Genomic DNA, 16,905 nt, shown 5'->3' on the forward strand with positions numbered 1-16,905 from the left:
TCAGAAACCTGTTTCTGACACAGCGTCTCAACTTACGTTCAACGCTGTTTTCGTGTCGTTCTGATGGAGGTGAAAAGCGAAAACGCCCAATGTTCGCGATTTCAGCGTACGCTGAAGATCCCCAGGTGGTCAAAATTACCGTATTTACACGATTGTAAGTCGACTCGAATGTAGGTCGACCCCCCCAAAATTGCATCTCTCAAAAAAAAAAATGTGAGCGCGGAAAGCAGCCCAGTTGAATGCTGCTGTGAACGAGCTCAGAGAGAGTTCTTAAGGTCCAGGGCACTCGTGACAGATGGTACGATTCAGAATAACACAGAAGTGACACAAACACGCGGCAACGCGGCCGCCTAGAAAATTGTATCACAAGGAGAAGCCCTACCGTCAACTACCAATACACCCATACGGTGGCTCTTCCATCAATGATCGGTGCTCCCACAAGAGCCGTACACGTGGTGCGCGCAGTAGATTTTAAAGAAGAAATGTTTGTATAAGCATGCGGAATAACCATGCACTGTGGGTTGAGCGGGAAATTTTATTCCTAGTCATGAGAACACATTCGCTGCGAGATGACAACCATCGAAGCTACTGGCAGCGGCCACTGCCGCGCGATGTCAAAACAAACATGGCAGCTGACGGAAGCGGCCGCTCGCCATTTCCTTTGATTCGTGAGTACGTTACTCACATTCACGGAGCGTTTTGTTCGTCTCTAATAAAAAAAAATAGTATCATTGAATCCCTTGAATCAATGCACGGCGCTGACGTAGGCACAATCATATCGCGTTGTTCAGTACACTTCCAAACGCGGTGGTGGAAGGTTAGCCGCTCAAGGTACGGTGGACATAGGGCACAGATCGGGAACGCCAACTTTTAAAGTCAGCATCACTTTTTTATTGACACCAGAATGTATGCAATGGTAAACACCACACTTCGACCATAACCATAGAAACGGGGGTGTTACGCTTTCCTCAACTCGTAGCACCCCTGATTTATGATTTATCTTGCCATTACAAGCGGCACATAGTTCGATTTCGATTCTAAGTCGACCCCCCCAACATTTAATCGTCAAACTTGAAAAAAAAAAAGGGTCGACCTACAATCGTGTAAATACTAGGGATGGGCGAATATTCGGTATTGTCGAATATTCGATCGAATAGCTCTCTATTCGTTATTCGCTTCGATCCCAATGCAGGTATTCGATATTTTCGAATTATTCGATGCTCCCGAATAGGCAGCTAAAAGCCAAGCTTTTCGGTCAAGCTTTCCGAGAGTTACCCCTGGCTTGGCTCATGACCCACCGACGCGGACATTTCTATTATCAGTGCCGGCACTGCCAAGTTGCTGCCTTGCCTAGAGGATCGACGAAGCTCTCGGCCGCCAGCACACTTAAGTTAAAAAAAAAAAAAGGCGGCACTGAAACGACACCGCTCCGAACATAGCGGCACCAAGCCAGCAGTCTTGTACAGGCCGCCATTTTGAATAGGCATACCACCATTTTGAATAGGCATGCCGCCATTTTGAATAGGCTCGCACAGCGCGGCAATACGCCGCACTAAGCGAGCCTATTCAAAATGGCGGCCAGCCACTTGCGCTTTGCTTGGCTACGGCCGAGGATACTAGTGGCTACAATACTTCTTTTTTTAGCGTAGCTTCTAGGCGGCGCTTAACTCTGCGAGTTTCTAGGCGGCGCTTAAGGGGGCACGTGGCTTTCAAAATCAACTTTTTTATTTCTTTGTGGATTTTGATGAAAATTGGCACAGCAACTGGAAATGCTTCTAACACCATAAAAATTTGAAGTTAATATTTTGATAACTTTTTTATGTATGAAATTTTCTTTCTGTTCCGCTTGTACCGAGCTTGAGCGGCTTATAAAACACGATAGAAAACTTGTTCGAAGTGCTTTGCATTCCCAAATGAATGGACGAGGTCGTGACAGTTTTAGAATTTTTTTTTTACAACACAGTGTTTTTTAGTTTTCATTTTTTTAGAGGTTAATGTGCAACAGGCATGTCAACTGTGAACGATTATTTGAATAAAAAAATCACAAAAAACAAATCTGGAAAACTAAAAGTGTCACGACCTGAACAGTTCATCAAGGAATGTAATGCAAGAAACGGAATCAAAATAGACCCAGCGGTCACGAAGAAATCCCTGGGACAAGCGACACAGGTGGCAAAAAAAAACTGTTTTGAGAAAACGGCTTCCGAAGTTGCAACATAGGTTTCACATATCAAAAGTCGTCACGGTTGTAGCCTTTCATGTCCTTTTGAACATGGGGCTTCTGGAAGGCCTTGCCTTGAAATTGGAGTGCCTTTTCAGCCTTTCTCTTTCCAGAAAACATCATTTTCAGCTCCTCCGTGAAGAGTACATACCCCCCTTTGCAAACCAAATGGAGGGGAGATGGGTTTCAATGGGCTTTCAATGCAAAGTAGGTTAATTGGTTGGCTGTATCGCACTGGACAACCTCCTTTTGCAGTGTTGTCACCATGGCAACAAGTTAAGCATTTTTTTAACTTAAATTTGAACATTTTTGGCTTTTTTTTCATGTTTTATCTTGCCTGGCACAGCAACTTAGTACTCATAGTGCAGGTGTTCATTGCCAAAAGTTTGCATACCACAAGGTTGAAAATGAGCTACTTTGAAGCTTGGTAGAGTATTCTGCATAACTCCCAACTTCAATGCAAGAGCATATTTTTTTTTTACTACTTTTGACATTCAAGGCATCCAATATTTCTCGCAGCACAGCTAGTATGCCCTGAGCAATGGTATCAATAATTTCCCTAAAAAAATCACTGTTAAATGCTGCCACAGTAACGTACATTTTTAACGCAGAGAGCATATTTTTATTCCTATATTACTAACTCAAACCTGTTTGCATGAAAATTAGTGCACGGGAAACGTTGCGCAAGAAAGGCGATATGGCTCGCGCGCATCGCAGCGCACGCTTACCGCGACATATCGAGCTTTGATTATACCTGATATGGCTGGTCAGGTCGCTTTTAAGATTAAAACTAACGTCGCAGGCATTAATTACAACTACTGGCGTTCAATCGTAACCGGTTGCCCAGTCATGTGATGCTCCAATGCGCGTCGGCTATGCCGTGCGCGCCGCAGCGTTTAACGCGTCGACCGTTTCTTTCTCAAGGCTAGCGAGCCCACAGTCAAAACACAGCAATAACCAAGCGTGTAAACATCGCAAATCCGACTAAAAGTTCACTTCACGAACCGCTATCGCAAGCGCGCACACCGCGTCACCCTCCGGGGTCTGGCGACGGTAGAGTCACGCGCACCACGAAGCGTTCGATGACCTCCGCCTTTCGAGCCACACATCTTCCCGTAATCTGGCTCGTTATCTCTGGCATTCCCATCGCGATAACGTCCGTGTTGAATACCACAGATTGAACAGAAACTCGGCTGAGCGAAGCGGCGAAAATGAACTCAATCCGCTCGCTACGCAGCTCAGGCGGCCGCCATCTTGCGTTGCGCCCGCGACATCCAATCAGGAGGGTCGGTGTTCTGCGCCCCGACCGGAGGACCAATAGCGCTTCAGCATCTATATCTAGCTTCGATTGTGCGTCGTTTCTTTTCTGCCGTTTGTGCGTTTGTGAATGAACGAAGATAAAAGAGACGAGCGGAACGGGAAAGACGATCGCTCGGCCGATCTAACCATATCAAAATGGCCGCGCCCGGTGTCACCGTTGCGGAGATAGAGCGCTCCGAAAATTGCCGTTTTTTCGCCCTTTTGCGCTGATAGTTTGTCACCGCGCCTGACAAAAGTATTTTTTTATGCCACTTTGCGACGCTTTTCAGCGTAAAAACTTTGCAGACGCACAGAATAGGAAACATAGAAGCCGAATATGTGGGTTTCAAAAAAACGATGTTTTGGTCATTTTTCCGAAGTTGAAAGCCGCGTCCCCCCTTAAACTTGTGAATGAGCAGCCGGCGGAAACTGCTGCACCTAGAGTATGTGGCGCAACAGGCATTTCTTCATGAAAACTTGTGAATACAGCAAATGAAAGCTGTGTGTAAGATTTTGCAATAAATGTTCAACTGGTAATAGTTTTACACAATGCTGTGCCTACGTGAGTTCTAATTATTAGAAAAAAATGTGTACATTAGTCAGGTCACAAGTTGCTCATTTGTCTTTGTTGATTTGCAATGTGTACTATTCGAACAATTCGATTCGAAATTATTCGACCAAATCACTATTCGCTTCGAATTTGCTTCGAACCTGAAAATCTATATTCGCCCATCCCTAGTAAATACGGTAATACGGAGCCCTCCACTACGGCGCGCCTCATCGCTTGTGTAGCGTCGACGTGTTAAACCCTACAATCACAGTCATCTTTTTGTGTGTCACATGCAGGTTTGTGCAGTCTCTTATCTCGGTCAACCGGAAGCGGAAAGCCCTGGAATCACCCGAGAGGCGTGAACGGCCAGCGGTGCCCGGCCCTTCTGCGGCCACTCAGCACTGCAACCGCTACTGCAGCAACCATAACCGGCGTCTCTCGGTCGAAAACAGCATCGAGAGGATATCGCGCAAGCTGGAGCAGAGCTTTGACGTTTGTGCCACCTTGCTTTGACTTTATTTGCTCAGTTTTAATCGAGAGGGGCCTTTTTTTAGCTGGCTTCAGAATCTTTGATAATTTTGCCTAGAGTCATGGTGGTGATGGGGTTCCGGCCGGTACCGTTTTGTTTCCGGGGACGGCGATGGTCGTTGTGGCTTCAAAGAGCCATGAAGACAAAATACAAGTTGGGTTTATTAGAAAGACTCCTTAGTCCCGATAACAATGATACCAATATCATCGCAATCTTCGAACAAATAACGGAGATATTGAAGAAAACGTGTGAAGCAGTCGCGACCCCCTAGCCAATTTCCCGGAATCTTTCTATGACGTCACGGAACCATGTTTGTGCGATTGGGGGCCGCCTAACTGACCTGTTGCGACGAAACATGACTGGACGTCTGTAATGGGGCCTCTAGTTCCATTCGACCACATCACTTGAATGCTAACGTGCAGTCAACGCACTGAAAATTGTGTTTTATTGTTGGCCCGTATGACGTCATTCTGCCTCACAACACGTCACTGTGGCGCAAAATTTGAAAGTTTTTAAATACTTCTTGCTTTTTTTTTTTTCGTTAAAAAAACATCTTTTGTGGTTGTAATGGAGCTGAGTGAGATACTGAATCCTAGTTCTTTCAAATTAAACAAAGTTGTATTTTCTCTTCAGGGCTCCTTTACTAATGCCGCCAAGCCCACTTACAACAGCCGCAGTTATAGCGAACACTCGGTTACAACGAACGACTGTGGCTTTATTTGTAGGCGTTTTATTTTTAGAAACTTTAGATTTTAGTTTGGGGTTCAGAAATTACATGAGGATGCACTGAGTATAGTAGTTTAAATAAGTTTTTAGCCCGCCTGTCGGTTGAGACAGTCTACTAGGCCAGCATTTACCAGTACCCCGCTCATATGACACCCCGGTCATACGATGCTTTCGTGCGGTCTCTTTGGAGGTCATATTATCGGGGATCCGCTGTATTTTGCCTATTCAACTGAGACTGCACCTCCAGGTCATTTTCATAGCTTTGAAGTGAAGGAGCTCATGTGTTATGCTGCATTGATTGTCTACCACAGAGTCCACGGGATGGAAACCTCTGACGGACTTTCGCTCCTTGATCAAATGTGGACGTGGTGTGTGGATCCACCCCCTCAACCTTGCTTTGCAGATGGGTGAGCTGAAGCAGTCTGAGATTTTGGCAGTGTATGAAACCAAGATACTCAAGCTCAAGGTGGGTTTCTCAGCCTTTTTCTCTCCGTTTTGTCTGCTTTGGTATGGGACATTTGCAGCATTTTGGTTGCCTGCATTACTGCAGGCTTTTTTTTTCTCTCCCTCTTTTGTTTCCCCACTCCTTAAATGACCCAAGCTTACTTTTTTTTCAATATTTCGTTCAAAGTGAGAGTATTTTAGCTGGTTGGGTTTGGGCGAGTTGGTTCATATCGACTAGGCCCTCTGTCTGTTGTGTTTGTGTCTCCTTCCTGAGTCCTCTGGTTTTCATTCAAGCTGAATTTTCAAGTATTCGAGCATCTCAAAAAAAAAAAAACCTAGAAAAAAGTCTGAGAAATCACCAGAGTGGTTGGCAAGTTGCAAGTTCTTTGTGTGTTTTCTTCAACACCTCCTTTATTTGTTTGAAATTTTCCATAGAGTTTCCATTGTTATCAGGACAACACAGTTTTTTTAAGGAACGAAAGTTGAGCTTTGTCTTCGGGACCACTTTAAGGGAAACCTGTCTTAACTTGTGCTTTGTCTTCTGGGCTGCTTCGAGGGAAACCTGTCTTAACAAGTCATCTTTCTTCGCCCTGTCTTTGAAGGCGCGGGAGGAGGAGCTGTTGGCGCTGCTCGAGACGAAAACAGCCGCCCTGCAACAGGCTGATCGTCTAGTCACCAAGTACACCTGCATCGAGGCCAAGAATGAAGCTGAGGTCTGGCTTTCTTTGTCCTACCCTCGTTTACAATGTTGCTGTCCAGAAATGTGCAAGCATTTTCTTTTTTTCTGTCACTTTTTAGGACACCATTAGATGTACTGTTTGTGAATGCTCGAGTGACACCACCAAACTCTGGTGGGATTCTGTGTCGTGGAAGTCATGTTAGTTTTCTCCGTAAATGATTTCAGGGAAATGTTTGTTTAAGCAAATTCTGCTGTTGCGCTTTTAGCGGCTGCTCGAAAAACATTACACTGTAGAAGCTCAACAATGAGCACTCCACTTTTTGCTGCAGTAGAGGAAGTTTGGCCATACAGCTTATGCTGTATTATTTTCTGAACTAAACTGTACGCAGTTCCTTATTAAGCTTTCGAGTAGTTATATTTTTGCCTCGTTGTAATAGTTAAAGCTGTGAAGGTCTCTTGCTATGGTGCACTTGTGTTAATACCACGCAGATTTTGTACAAAAAAACATCGTTTCCATTAGCTAGTAGCAACCACTTGTGTTGTGGTATTGAAAAAGAGGCACCACATTCACTGGCACTAACACAAAAACGGCTGTTATTACTAGTTAAATTGTAAGGGCTTTGTTATCTTCCGCTTACACATGTATATTTTTTGTGGTGTGCAAGTAGTTATTTTTGGTTCCGAAGCTAATATGATGTGAATAAGGATTTTCTTGAAATAGCTGTGAATCGAAGCAAATATTTTCAAATTGAAAGGAATATTGAGCCATTTTCAGCAAGAGAACGGACATATACTACTTTTCAAGCATGCTCCACTAACTATAGGGTTAGACAAATAAATGGCTCGGTTAGAAGATTTGCCAAAATTTTTCTATGGCATAAAGCAAATGTAGAATAGCTTTCTGCTGCCTTTAGTTTTATTTATGCTACTACATTTTATATGGGGTCAACTTTCCTCTCGTGGTGACCTCAACCACAAATGTTTCGGTATTAGTGTAATAATTGGTATATATTCTGACAACCAGAATGAGCACATGTCTTTTAAAAATAAATGTAAATAGCAGTTACATAGATGTTTACATCAATTTTAGGAAGGCAACTCGGTGTATAGGGCAGCACACGGCATGAAAAATTAGCCTTATTCTTAAGCCAAACTTTGCATTTGGTCATGGAACTTTCTAAGTACTAACTGTCCGTAAATCTTATTTTTAAAAAGAATTTGTGCTGTGATTGTCTCTGCGGGCACTTACTAGAATCTTCAGCAGAGAGCATCTATTTCTAAAATATGAAAAGGGTTGAGACCAAAATTGGTGCAAGTGTGTGTTAACAAACATGCTCAGTCCCAAAACCACCCCGCAGGGGGCACCTTGTGTACTCAAGGTGTTTTGGTGAGTAGCGCCACCACGGTCCCGAGCTCCGCAGGGGTGCCTACTGCCATAGGCACTTGGTGACTTGCAACACCACGGACCCGAGCACATGTGGGTTGGACCCACCCACGCCCCGGCTGTGCGTGGCTGAGCCGTGTCCGGGGAAAAGGGAATCCTGGTGGCTGAGCCAAAGCCGGGGTTGTTTTGGACCTTCATGGCCCCCCGGTAGAGGCAACACACCACTTTGGCCCCTGCTTCTCGCAGACGGTGCCCCCGGTCTGACCCGCCCGGGGGGAACCAGCCAGTCGCCTTTTCCTGCCTCCCTCTCAGCTCTTTCACCTTCCTGTCTTCTTTTCTACCCCTATCCTGTCATCTCTTCTTTTCCTCATTTCCACACATTTCCAGGCAGCGAGGGTTAACCCTGGGTAAGGAATCAACCTTGAGGACTTAAACAGGGTTATAGCAGCTATGTATGGCTAACGCGCATCTAGCGCGTTCCCAGGTTGGGCTCGGTGGTGGGCGGCCAGCATAGCTGCTGAATTGATCTCACTTGTTATGGCAACAAGATTTTCTGCATCCCATGATCGTCCTCCAAAACGGGGACGCAACGAAGCAGTCCAGCAGTTTTTCACTCCTAAAAAGTCAGAAAATTTCCTAAAGTTTCACGTCATGCACTGTGAAAAAGAAGGCTTGTCAATGAGACGTCTGTCACCATTCTTGGTAGCCAAAGTTCTAACGAATGAGCTAGGCGGCGGTTATAAAGTAAGCAAGCTGGGAAGCGGTGACCTTCTCCTAGAAGTACAAGATGCAGCTCAGTGTGCCAAGTTGACGAAAATAACCACTGTTGGCGACAATCCTGTGAGCATCAGTCCCCACCGATCCATGAACACTACCAGAGGTGTTATCTCTGATGAAGACTTTCTGAACTTGTCTGAGCAAGAACTCCTGGAAGGGTTCGAGGGCCAGAATGTTGTGAATGTTCAACGAATCAAGATACGTAGAGATGGGAAGGAAATTCCGACCAAGCATGTAATCCTCACATTCTCGACCAGTGTACTGCCCGAGTCTGTCGAGGCAGGCTACGTTAAAATCCCTGTGCGTTTGTATATTCCAAACCCCCGTCGCTGCTATAAATGCCAAAGATTTGGCCATGGTTCACTGAGCTGCCGAGGCAAGGCAGCATGTCCAAAGTGTAGCCTCCCCGACCACTCGTCTGACACCTGTGAAGCTCCACTCCACTGTGTAAACTGCATGGGAGAGCACGCCGCGTACTCGCGCTTGTGCCCGCAATGGAAGAAAGAAAAAGAAATAATTGCTCTGAAGTATAAGGAAAACATTACCTTTAGGGAAGCACGACAGAGACTGTTCCTGACACACACTAGCTTTGCCGATGTAGCGCGACGGGGGGCGGCGCTACACTCGGTTCGAGTTCCCCTTGGAACCCTCCCAGTGAGGCCCCAAGGGACACCCCAAGCCCCTTCAGTGCCGGTGGCTAAGGCCACTGCACATGCCACAAAAGAAGCGTCAAGGGCTGCCCCAGCACCCCTTGATGCCAACGCTAGGCCCCTTGCTGGCACTGCACTGCCGGTCCCTGCTGAGAGGCAGGCTGCCGCAACCAGCCAGCCTAGCCCTGCTGACGAGGCTTCCCAAGAAGCCATGGACACAACGCCAAGCCCTCCGTTGCGTGGTACGCCGATAGGGCGCGGCACGTCACTCGACCGTTCAAAGCAAAAGACACCTAGGGTCACGGCTCCTGGGAAGGTGTCTTGAGCCTGGGAGGGTGACAGCATGGCACTTCCTTAATCCTTGTTCAGCATAAGCTGATGGTAACTGATAATGTAGTCCAATGGAACTGCAGAGGCCTCCTGAAAAACTTGGACGATATCTATGAATTGCTGTCACAACACCAAATAAGTATTATGTGTCTCCAGGAGACACACTTGAGGACGAACCAAACTAACTTCTTAAAGAACTACTCTGTATTTAGGAAGGACAGGGATGGCTGCATGCATCCCTCTGGAGGAGTTGCGATTATCGTGCAAAAATCAGTGGCATGCCAGTTCTTACCGCTACAGACCAGTTTAGAGGCTGTAGCCATACGAGCCATTATCTTTAATAGACTGGTAACAGTATGCTCACTGTACATACCTCCAGACCACGGGCTCTCCAGTATGGAGTTTGAAATATTAGTTGATCAGCTGCCAGAGCCGTATCTGCTAGTTGGGGATTGTAATGCTCACCACCCACTCTGGGGTTCTGCACGCACGGATGCTAGAGGACGCCTCGTTGAAAAGTTTCTGCTATCATCTGGAGCATGCATACTTAACAAGAAAGACCCAACATATTATAACACAACACATGCCACGTACTCCTGCATAGATCTCGCCATAGCCTCTCCAGTTCTGTTTCCAGCACTCCAGTGGAAGGTCATTAATAACCTGTACGGAAGTGACCACTTTCCAGTGAGCCTCAAGCTTGTAGACAACAAACAAGACAACACTCCATGCCCACAAAAGTTCAAGGAGGAGGCCGCAGACTGGAAAAAATTCAAAGAGCTCTCTGAGTGTCACTATACACTTATAGACAACCTTGGTATTGATGAAGCTGCTGAGACTCTGACCACCCATATAATTGAAGCTGCGCTGAGGTCCATCCCCCAGACTTCTTCTAGTAGGGTTGCTAAGCCGAAACCTTGGTGGAATGATGATTGTAGGCAGGCCCGTAAGGAACAGAATAAGGCATGGGGTGTCTTGCGTAGGTGCCCAACGACTGAAAATTTGGTACTTTTCAAGCGGGCAAAGGCCAATGGCAGACGGATTCGGCGTATTGCGAAAAAAGAAAGCTGGAATCGTTTTGTGTCATCAATCAGATCATATACTGACACATGGAAAGTATGGAGGAGAATTAAAGCACTCCGAGGAAGTAACACTCTTACGTACCCTTTGGTCAGCACAAGTGGAGACACTTTACAAGACCAAGCGAATGCTCTAGGCAAGCATTTTGAGTATGTATCAAGCTCAGCTCACTATTCAAATAACTTCCTGAGACACAAGAATGCAGAGGAACGGAAGATTGTACGTGACAAACGGCAGTCTGAGGTAGGGTATAATTGCCCCTTCACTATGCAGGAGCTTAAAGTGGCGCTCACTACTTGTGGTAAATCATCACCAGGTCGAGACCGAATAACATACACCATGATTAAGCACCTGCACGACGACACGCTAGAAGCGCTCTTACTGTTGTTTAACAAGATCTGGCGTGCAGGGCAATTTCCAAAAGTGTGGAAAGAAGCTATTGTGGTGCCGATTCTAAAGGAGGGGAAAGATCCATCACTTGCAACTAGTTTCAGACCGGTCGCTTTAACCAGTTGCTTATGCAAGGTCTTCGAAAAAATGATTAACCGTCGCCTTATCTATTTTCTTGAGTACCATGGTATTATAGACAATCGCCAGGCGGGATTTCGCTCTGGTAGATCGACAGCAGACCACCTACCTAGTGGCTATTGAATCCTACATCAGGGATGCATTTGTTCATAAGCAGCATTGTTTATCAGTTTTCTTTGACCTCCAGAAAGCTTACGACACAGCCTGGCGTTACGGTATTCTTTGCGATCTTCGCCGCCTTGGAGTTTGTGGAAACATGCTGAACAGTTTGAAAGATTACCTTTCGGAGCGCACCTTTCAGGTTAGGGTTGGAAATGTCCTCTCGAGGATGTTCGTCCAAGAAAATGGAGTGCCGCAGGGTGGTGTGCTCAGCTGCACCCTTTTTATTGTTAAAATGAATTCCTTAGGAACTGCACTGCCTCGCTCCATATCCTACTCGCTATATGTTGATGATGTGCACATTGCGTTTAAATCATGTAATATGTCCATTTGTGAGAGGCAAATCCAACTAGCTGCAAACAAACTTACAAAATGGGCAGATGAGAATGGCTTCTGTTTTAACCCAGAAAAAAGCATGTGTGTGGTCTTCTCTAGGCAGCGTGGTATCCGCCCAGATCCTGTTATTAAACTCAATGAAACACCCATAGCAGTAAAAAAGGAGCACAAGTTCCTTGGGGTTGTGCTTGATGACAAACTTTCATTCATTGCACACCTCAAACGCCTTAAAGTTAAATGTTTGGATACAGTCAGGATCCTGAAAGTCCTTTCACACCAGTCTTGGGGTACTGACACAAAGTGCCTATTGGCCTTATTCAATAGCCTTGTGAGGTCCCGCATCGACTACGGGTGTCTTGTTTATCAATCTGCCGCGAGAACAGCACTAAAGATGTTAGACCCTGTCTACCATCTTGGCCTTCGTCTGGCTACAGGCGCTTTCCGAACAAGCCCTGTGTTAAGCCTGTATGTGGAAGCCAATCAGTGGTCTCTTGAAACACAGCGGAAGTACACTGGGTTGAATTATGCTCTAAAAGTGACATCCTTGACCGGACACCCGAACAGCACTCTAGGTAACCAGGCAATCAAGCTTTTTGAAAAGCGACCTGCCATGGCTGAGCCATTCCTTCTGTCGGTGAGGGCACTGGCCGCAGGCCTGGGAATATCCTTCACTGACGCTCAGAAAACCAGCTTTGCTGACTTTGTCCCTCCATGGGATCTCTGCCCTATCTCTTATGATCTCTCTTTTATGAAGATTGACAAAAGAACCGCTCCAAAGGAATTAATTATGCAGCATTTTTTGTTTTTGCAGAACAAGTACAGAGCATCTGAGTTCTACACAGATGCATCCAAGTCAGCTGGTGCAGTATCATGTGCTGCACATGGTCCCAACTTTTCCACGTCAAAGACTATGCCTGAAGCCACATCTATATTCACTGCTGAAACACGCGGCCTTGTATTGGCTGTAGAATATATTATTGAGAACAATGTCCCAAAGTCAGTGATATTCACGGATTCTCAAAGTGCTGTGCAGGCTTTAGCGTCAGGAAAGTTACAAAAAAATCCAGTCTTTAATCAATTGCTAAAACTACTGTGCTCAGCCCACAAACAAAAACTTGAAATCACTGTCTGTTGGGTCCCAGGTCACTGCGGCATAGCCGGAAATGAGCAAGCAGACAGGAATGCTGTAACTGCAGCTCTTCGGAGTGATCTAGATATTCAAAGCGTCCCGTACGAGGATCTTAAAGCGTACGTACGTAAGAGGCTGCGAGACCAATGGCAGGAAGATTGGAATGGGGAAACAGCAAACAAATTGCACATGGTAAAACCCAAGTTAGGTAGATCGATCTGTGAGAAACGAGACAGGATCACAGAGGTTACTCTCTGTAGACTGCGCATAGGCCATACCCATGCTACACATGCGTACCTATTGAAAGGAACAGAACAGCCACGCTGCTTGAGGTGTGGAGGGTCGCTATCAGTCATTCACGTACTGGTAGAATGCAAACTACTTGAACCGCAAAGAAAGCTTCATTTTCCAGAATTGTACACACGCATGATCCCTCAACACCCATTGCTGTTTTTATCAGACGAGCCACTTTTCTCTACTAACCGTGTTTTTAAGTACCTCTCAGACGTAGATTTTTTAAGGTATGTGTCGTATCACCCGTGAGCCGAGCCACCATCGCACGCTAGGACCCGGTAGGGCCACTCATTGCTACCGCAAAGACGGGGGCAAGGGGTGCACGTAGAAAATGCCTGTCATAGTGTCAAATGTTTTTACTTGGCCCTCTACACCAATTCTTGGCCCTCTACACCAACAGAAATCTGAGATACCTTTTATTATATATTCTGTACTTTATATTCTCACTTGAATAATCCTCACCATAGTACTGGCGCTCTTTGGCCTTGATGCCCTTGCGCCAAGAAAACCTAACATCATCATCATCAGTCCCAAAACCAGATATGGGAGTTGCAGAGCTTAACACCTTCTTGTCAGGAAAGCTTTAGCTCGGTGTCTATAGGAGTGCAAAGATAGACAAATTCGTGTTCTCTTATGTCCCATATAGAAATAGAAGGAACATTACCGGTTGTCAAAGAAGAATCGAGGACTGACAATACGTAGCGGGGCTTTCTGGTCTGGAGTGTGTTCATCTGAGTTTAACCAGGTTATCAAAATGGGAAAAGAGTAGCATTAGGGTGAAGTCGACACAAGGGCAAGAAGATAGGAGGCACTCCCCAATAGCGCCTTCCTGCAGTCGTGTAACTGCGTGACACCGGTGAATTATTGGAAAGCCTGTCGCTGCAAACAGGGAACGTCTGTGCGTGTTTGCCGTGGTCGATTATACGCGAGGTGCGATGCATCCAGTGCCCAACTAGCTCTAACTCGTTGCAAAAGGATATTCAAGGACGGTATTCTTTCTTCAGCCAATGAAATGCAAAAAATTGTCTGTCTGTCCCTCAATCCAGCCGCCCGGCCAAAAGTTTAATTCTTGGGTGCGACGTTTATAGGCAAAGCATTGCCAAACTGATCAATCTAGAAAGACGCTCCAGATGTGTCGGGATTGTTCGACAAAAAGATGTTATGTCTTATTTGAGGAAGAATGTCGGCACATAGCCAGTGTTTTTTTTTTTTTCAGTGTTATTTTAATTAAAAGTAGATGTAGGCTCAATTTTCGCGAGAGCAAATTATAAGAGCGTGTTGAAAAAGAAGTTTCATGCAGAATACAGATAAGCCTGCTGCCCAGACTTCGCACTTGTGGCTCGAATACTGTGTCCCAACAGCAAAACTGAACTGCGGGAACCTCCAATGGGTGGACCGAGACAAAAGGGGGGCGGCGTGAGAGGTGGGCAGGTTAGACGGTAGATTGGCAGGGGCAGCAGAAGGCTATCGTCTTTCGACGACATTTGCAGTGACACGAACTCATGCATGGCCAATTTTCATGCACTTTTTAGTAGGGCAGTTCTCGTTTTCAAGGCCTAATTTTGTATGTTCTCGATCTTTAAAACAACTGCCCATTTGTGTTTTGAAATTTTAAAATACTTTATTTTGAAAAAAATTTATTCGACACATTCTACTATTAATGCTATTCGTCTGGAGCCACTTTCAGAAAACGAGTACACGATGTCGCTTCACGGGCCAGCTTGTCCACGTCTTTTTCGTTTCTAAGCACTCCTACATGGGAAGGAACCCACTGGAAGTGAATGCTGAGGCCGTTTTCATTTAGCTGCTGAAGAGAGAGCATAGGGAGCATTGGCAAGTCTGTCCACAGGAAATCCAAGCTGCAAAAGTTGGTGTCCGTTAGAATTACTGCACACCGCAAACGAATGGTGCATTTTAAAAACCGTCATTGAAGAGCATTTCCGATCTCTTCGGCGACCACAACATCAGCATTGTGTTACCAAAGAAATGAAGAGGATAGAGGCATCCTTACTGTTCCGCGCCTAGACCAACTTAGTGCAACCATTGGCATAACTTCATAAGCTGAACCTTATCTCAACAAGTTACGTCGGACAATTTTTCATGGACTGCTTTAGTCAGCTTTGGGGTCAGGGGTCAGCTTTGTCTAAAGAACTTCGAGGGAGAGCCGCTCCGCATGCCTCTTTGGTCGATGTCATTTTCCTAAAGGCCATTAGATCACAAGGAACGACATTTGTGCTTGATCTATTGACTTTTGAGGCATACAAGTCTCATTGCCTCGTGGTGACTTCCCGCGCTTAGCAGTGAAAAAGTGCTGATCGGAGGAGCAATTTCCAGCATACCACGCAAGCCTAGGTCCGCCTGTTAATAGGCATCACCACCGCCACAGTGCTATTCATTCCAAAGCCAAACCAAATATCACATTTACTTCGACGTCCAAATGTTTCGAATATTCGTGTGCCTCTAATATTTTTTCTGTTTGAGATGCTCTTAGCACCACACAAGTTAAGCTGCACAGTTATAATTTGAAATTGATAGTTATCATTTCAAATTGATATAACGCTTTGCCTTGCTCGCAGGTGGAAGAGCTTCGCAGTCTTCTGAGGGTATCTGAACGGCGAATCGAGGATTCCCAGGAAAAAATGGACACCGTAAGTTTCCTAACGTTTTTCTTTTTAACGATGGGGGAGTATTCTGTCTCTCTACGATGGCAGAGGGAGCAGTGTTGCTAATCCACCCTCCTTCACGTCTGTACTGAAATATTAGTTTTAAAAGACTTCGGCGAACCTTGAGTGCAGTGTTGAAATGTATTTCTTGCTCCGGACTAAGCACGCATGTAACGGTCTGTTGAACATTCCTGCCACAGGCTTAGTAGTAAGTGTGGTGGGATTTATCTGTTGGTGGTACTCTAGTGACGCTTGTATTAAGGGACACTGGGGTTGTATTCTCGTGTTCTGTCCCTTTCAAAAGTGTCCCTTTTGAGCGAGCCCTGATTGGCTAAAAGCAAACTGGATGTGACGTAACGCAAGCGCAGCGGACCTACTGCGTTTGACCGCGGCTTCTTTGAGCAGGCAATTTGAATTTCAAACAGACGGTTTTTGGAAGCAGTCATGAATGCGCCGATTATCGCCTCATTGGTGGCTCGCCGGCGGAACAAGTGGTCGAGAAGCAATCTAGACACGTTCAATATGCCCCTAGAAGCATTCCGCCAGCATTTCCGCCTCTCGAAGAGGACCGGGCGGTGGCTGTGCGATGAGCTCTGGGACAAACTTGGTCAGTGGACGTGCGCGGCTCAGCGTCGAGGAGCAAGCGATATCGCTGTCGCAGCCCTCCGTGAGCCTGTGCATCATACGCCGCCACCGCACAGTGAAATAAAGGATCGTCTGCGAGCTTGATAGTTGTCGAGCAGATGACCAAAATTACACAAGCACTCCATATGACATTTTATAACCTTTTATTGGTACTTTAGGCATACACATACCAGCTTAACGTTCGTAGACGTCTCGCGCAACAGGTAAGTCGTTAAGAAGCGGAAATCCCCCCCTCTTACACATTTTTCCACTCGTAGAGCATCATACAATTCAACAACGTAAAGCACCATTCCTGGTCCTTGGAAAAGCCCGCGTCGGCTTGCCACAAGTGCGTCGATGCCAAAATATGTAACCGGGAAGTTTTCTTGATGCGCGGGCATTGTCACAAACCTCAAAACGGAGTCCAACCGAAAAAAACTGAGTAGCCGCAGCATTGTTTACGCTTCACTAGCACAACAAAACAGCTGACTGCAGCTGCCATC

General features: G+C 45.9%; 1 protein-coding gene across 2 annotated transcripts in view; it reads left to right on the forward strand.

Moving 5' to 3' along the window:
- The window catches only part of LOC144138251 (protein CIP2A homolog), a 91,087-nt gene that overhangs the window by 59,931 nt on the left and 14,251 nt on the right, over positions 1–16,905 (forward strand). For both annotated transcript variants that reach the window (XM_077670434.1, XM_077670435.1), the window contains exons 13-16: positions 4,367–4,562; positions 5,729–5,791; positions 6,372–6,482; positions 15,692–15,763. In XM_077670434.1, coding sequence (XP_077526560.1) covers positions 4,367–4,562; positions 5,729–5,791; positions 6,372–6,482; positions 15,692–15,763 — 442 coding nt within the window. The remainder of the gene's footprint in view (positions 1–4,366; positions 4,563–5,728; positions 5,792–6,371; positions 6,483–15,691; positions 15,764–16,905) is intronic.

Source organism: Haemaphysalis longicornis, unplaced genomic scaffold (assembly GCF_048455015.1).
Source record: "Haemaphysalis longicornis isolate Haplotype H1 unplaced genomic scaffold, Haemaphysalis longicornis Haplotype H1 scaffold_5, whole genome shotgun sequence".
Lineage (NCBI taxonomy): Eukaryota > Metazoa > Arthropoda > Arachnida > Ixodida > Ixodidae > Haemaphysalis > Haemaphysalis longicornis.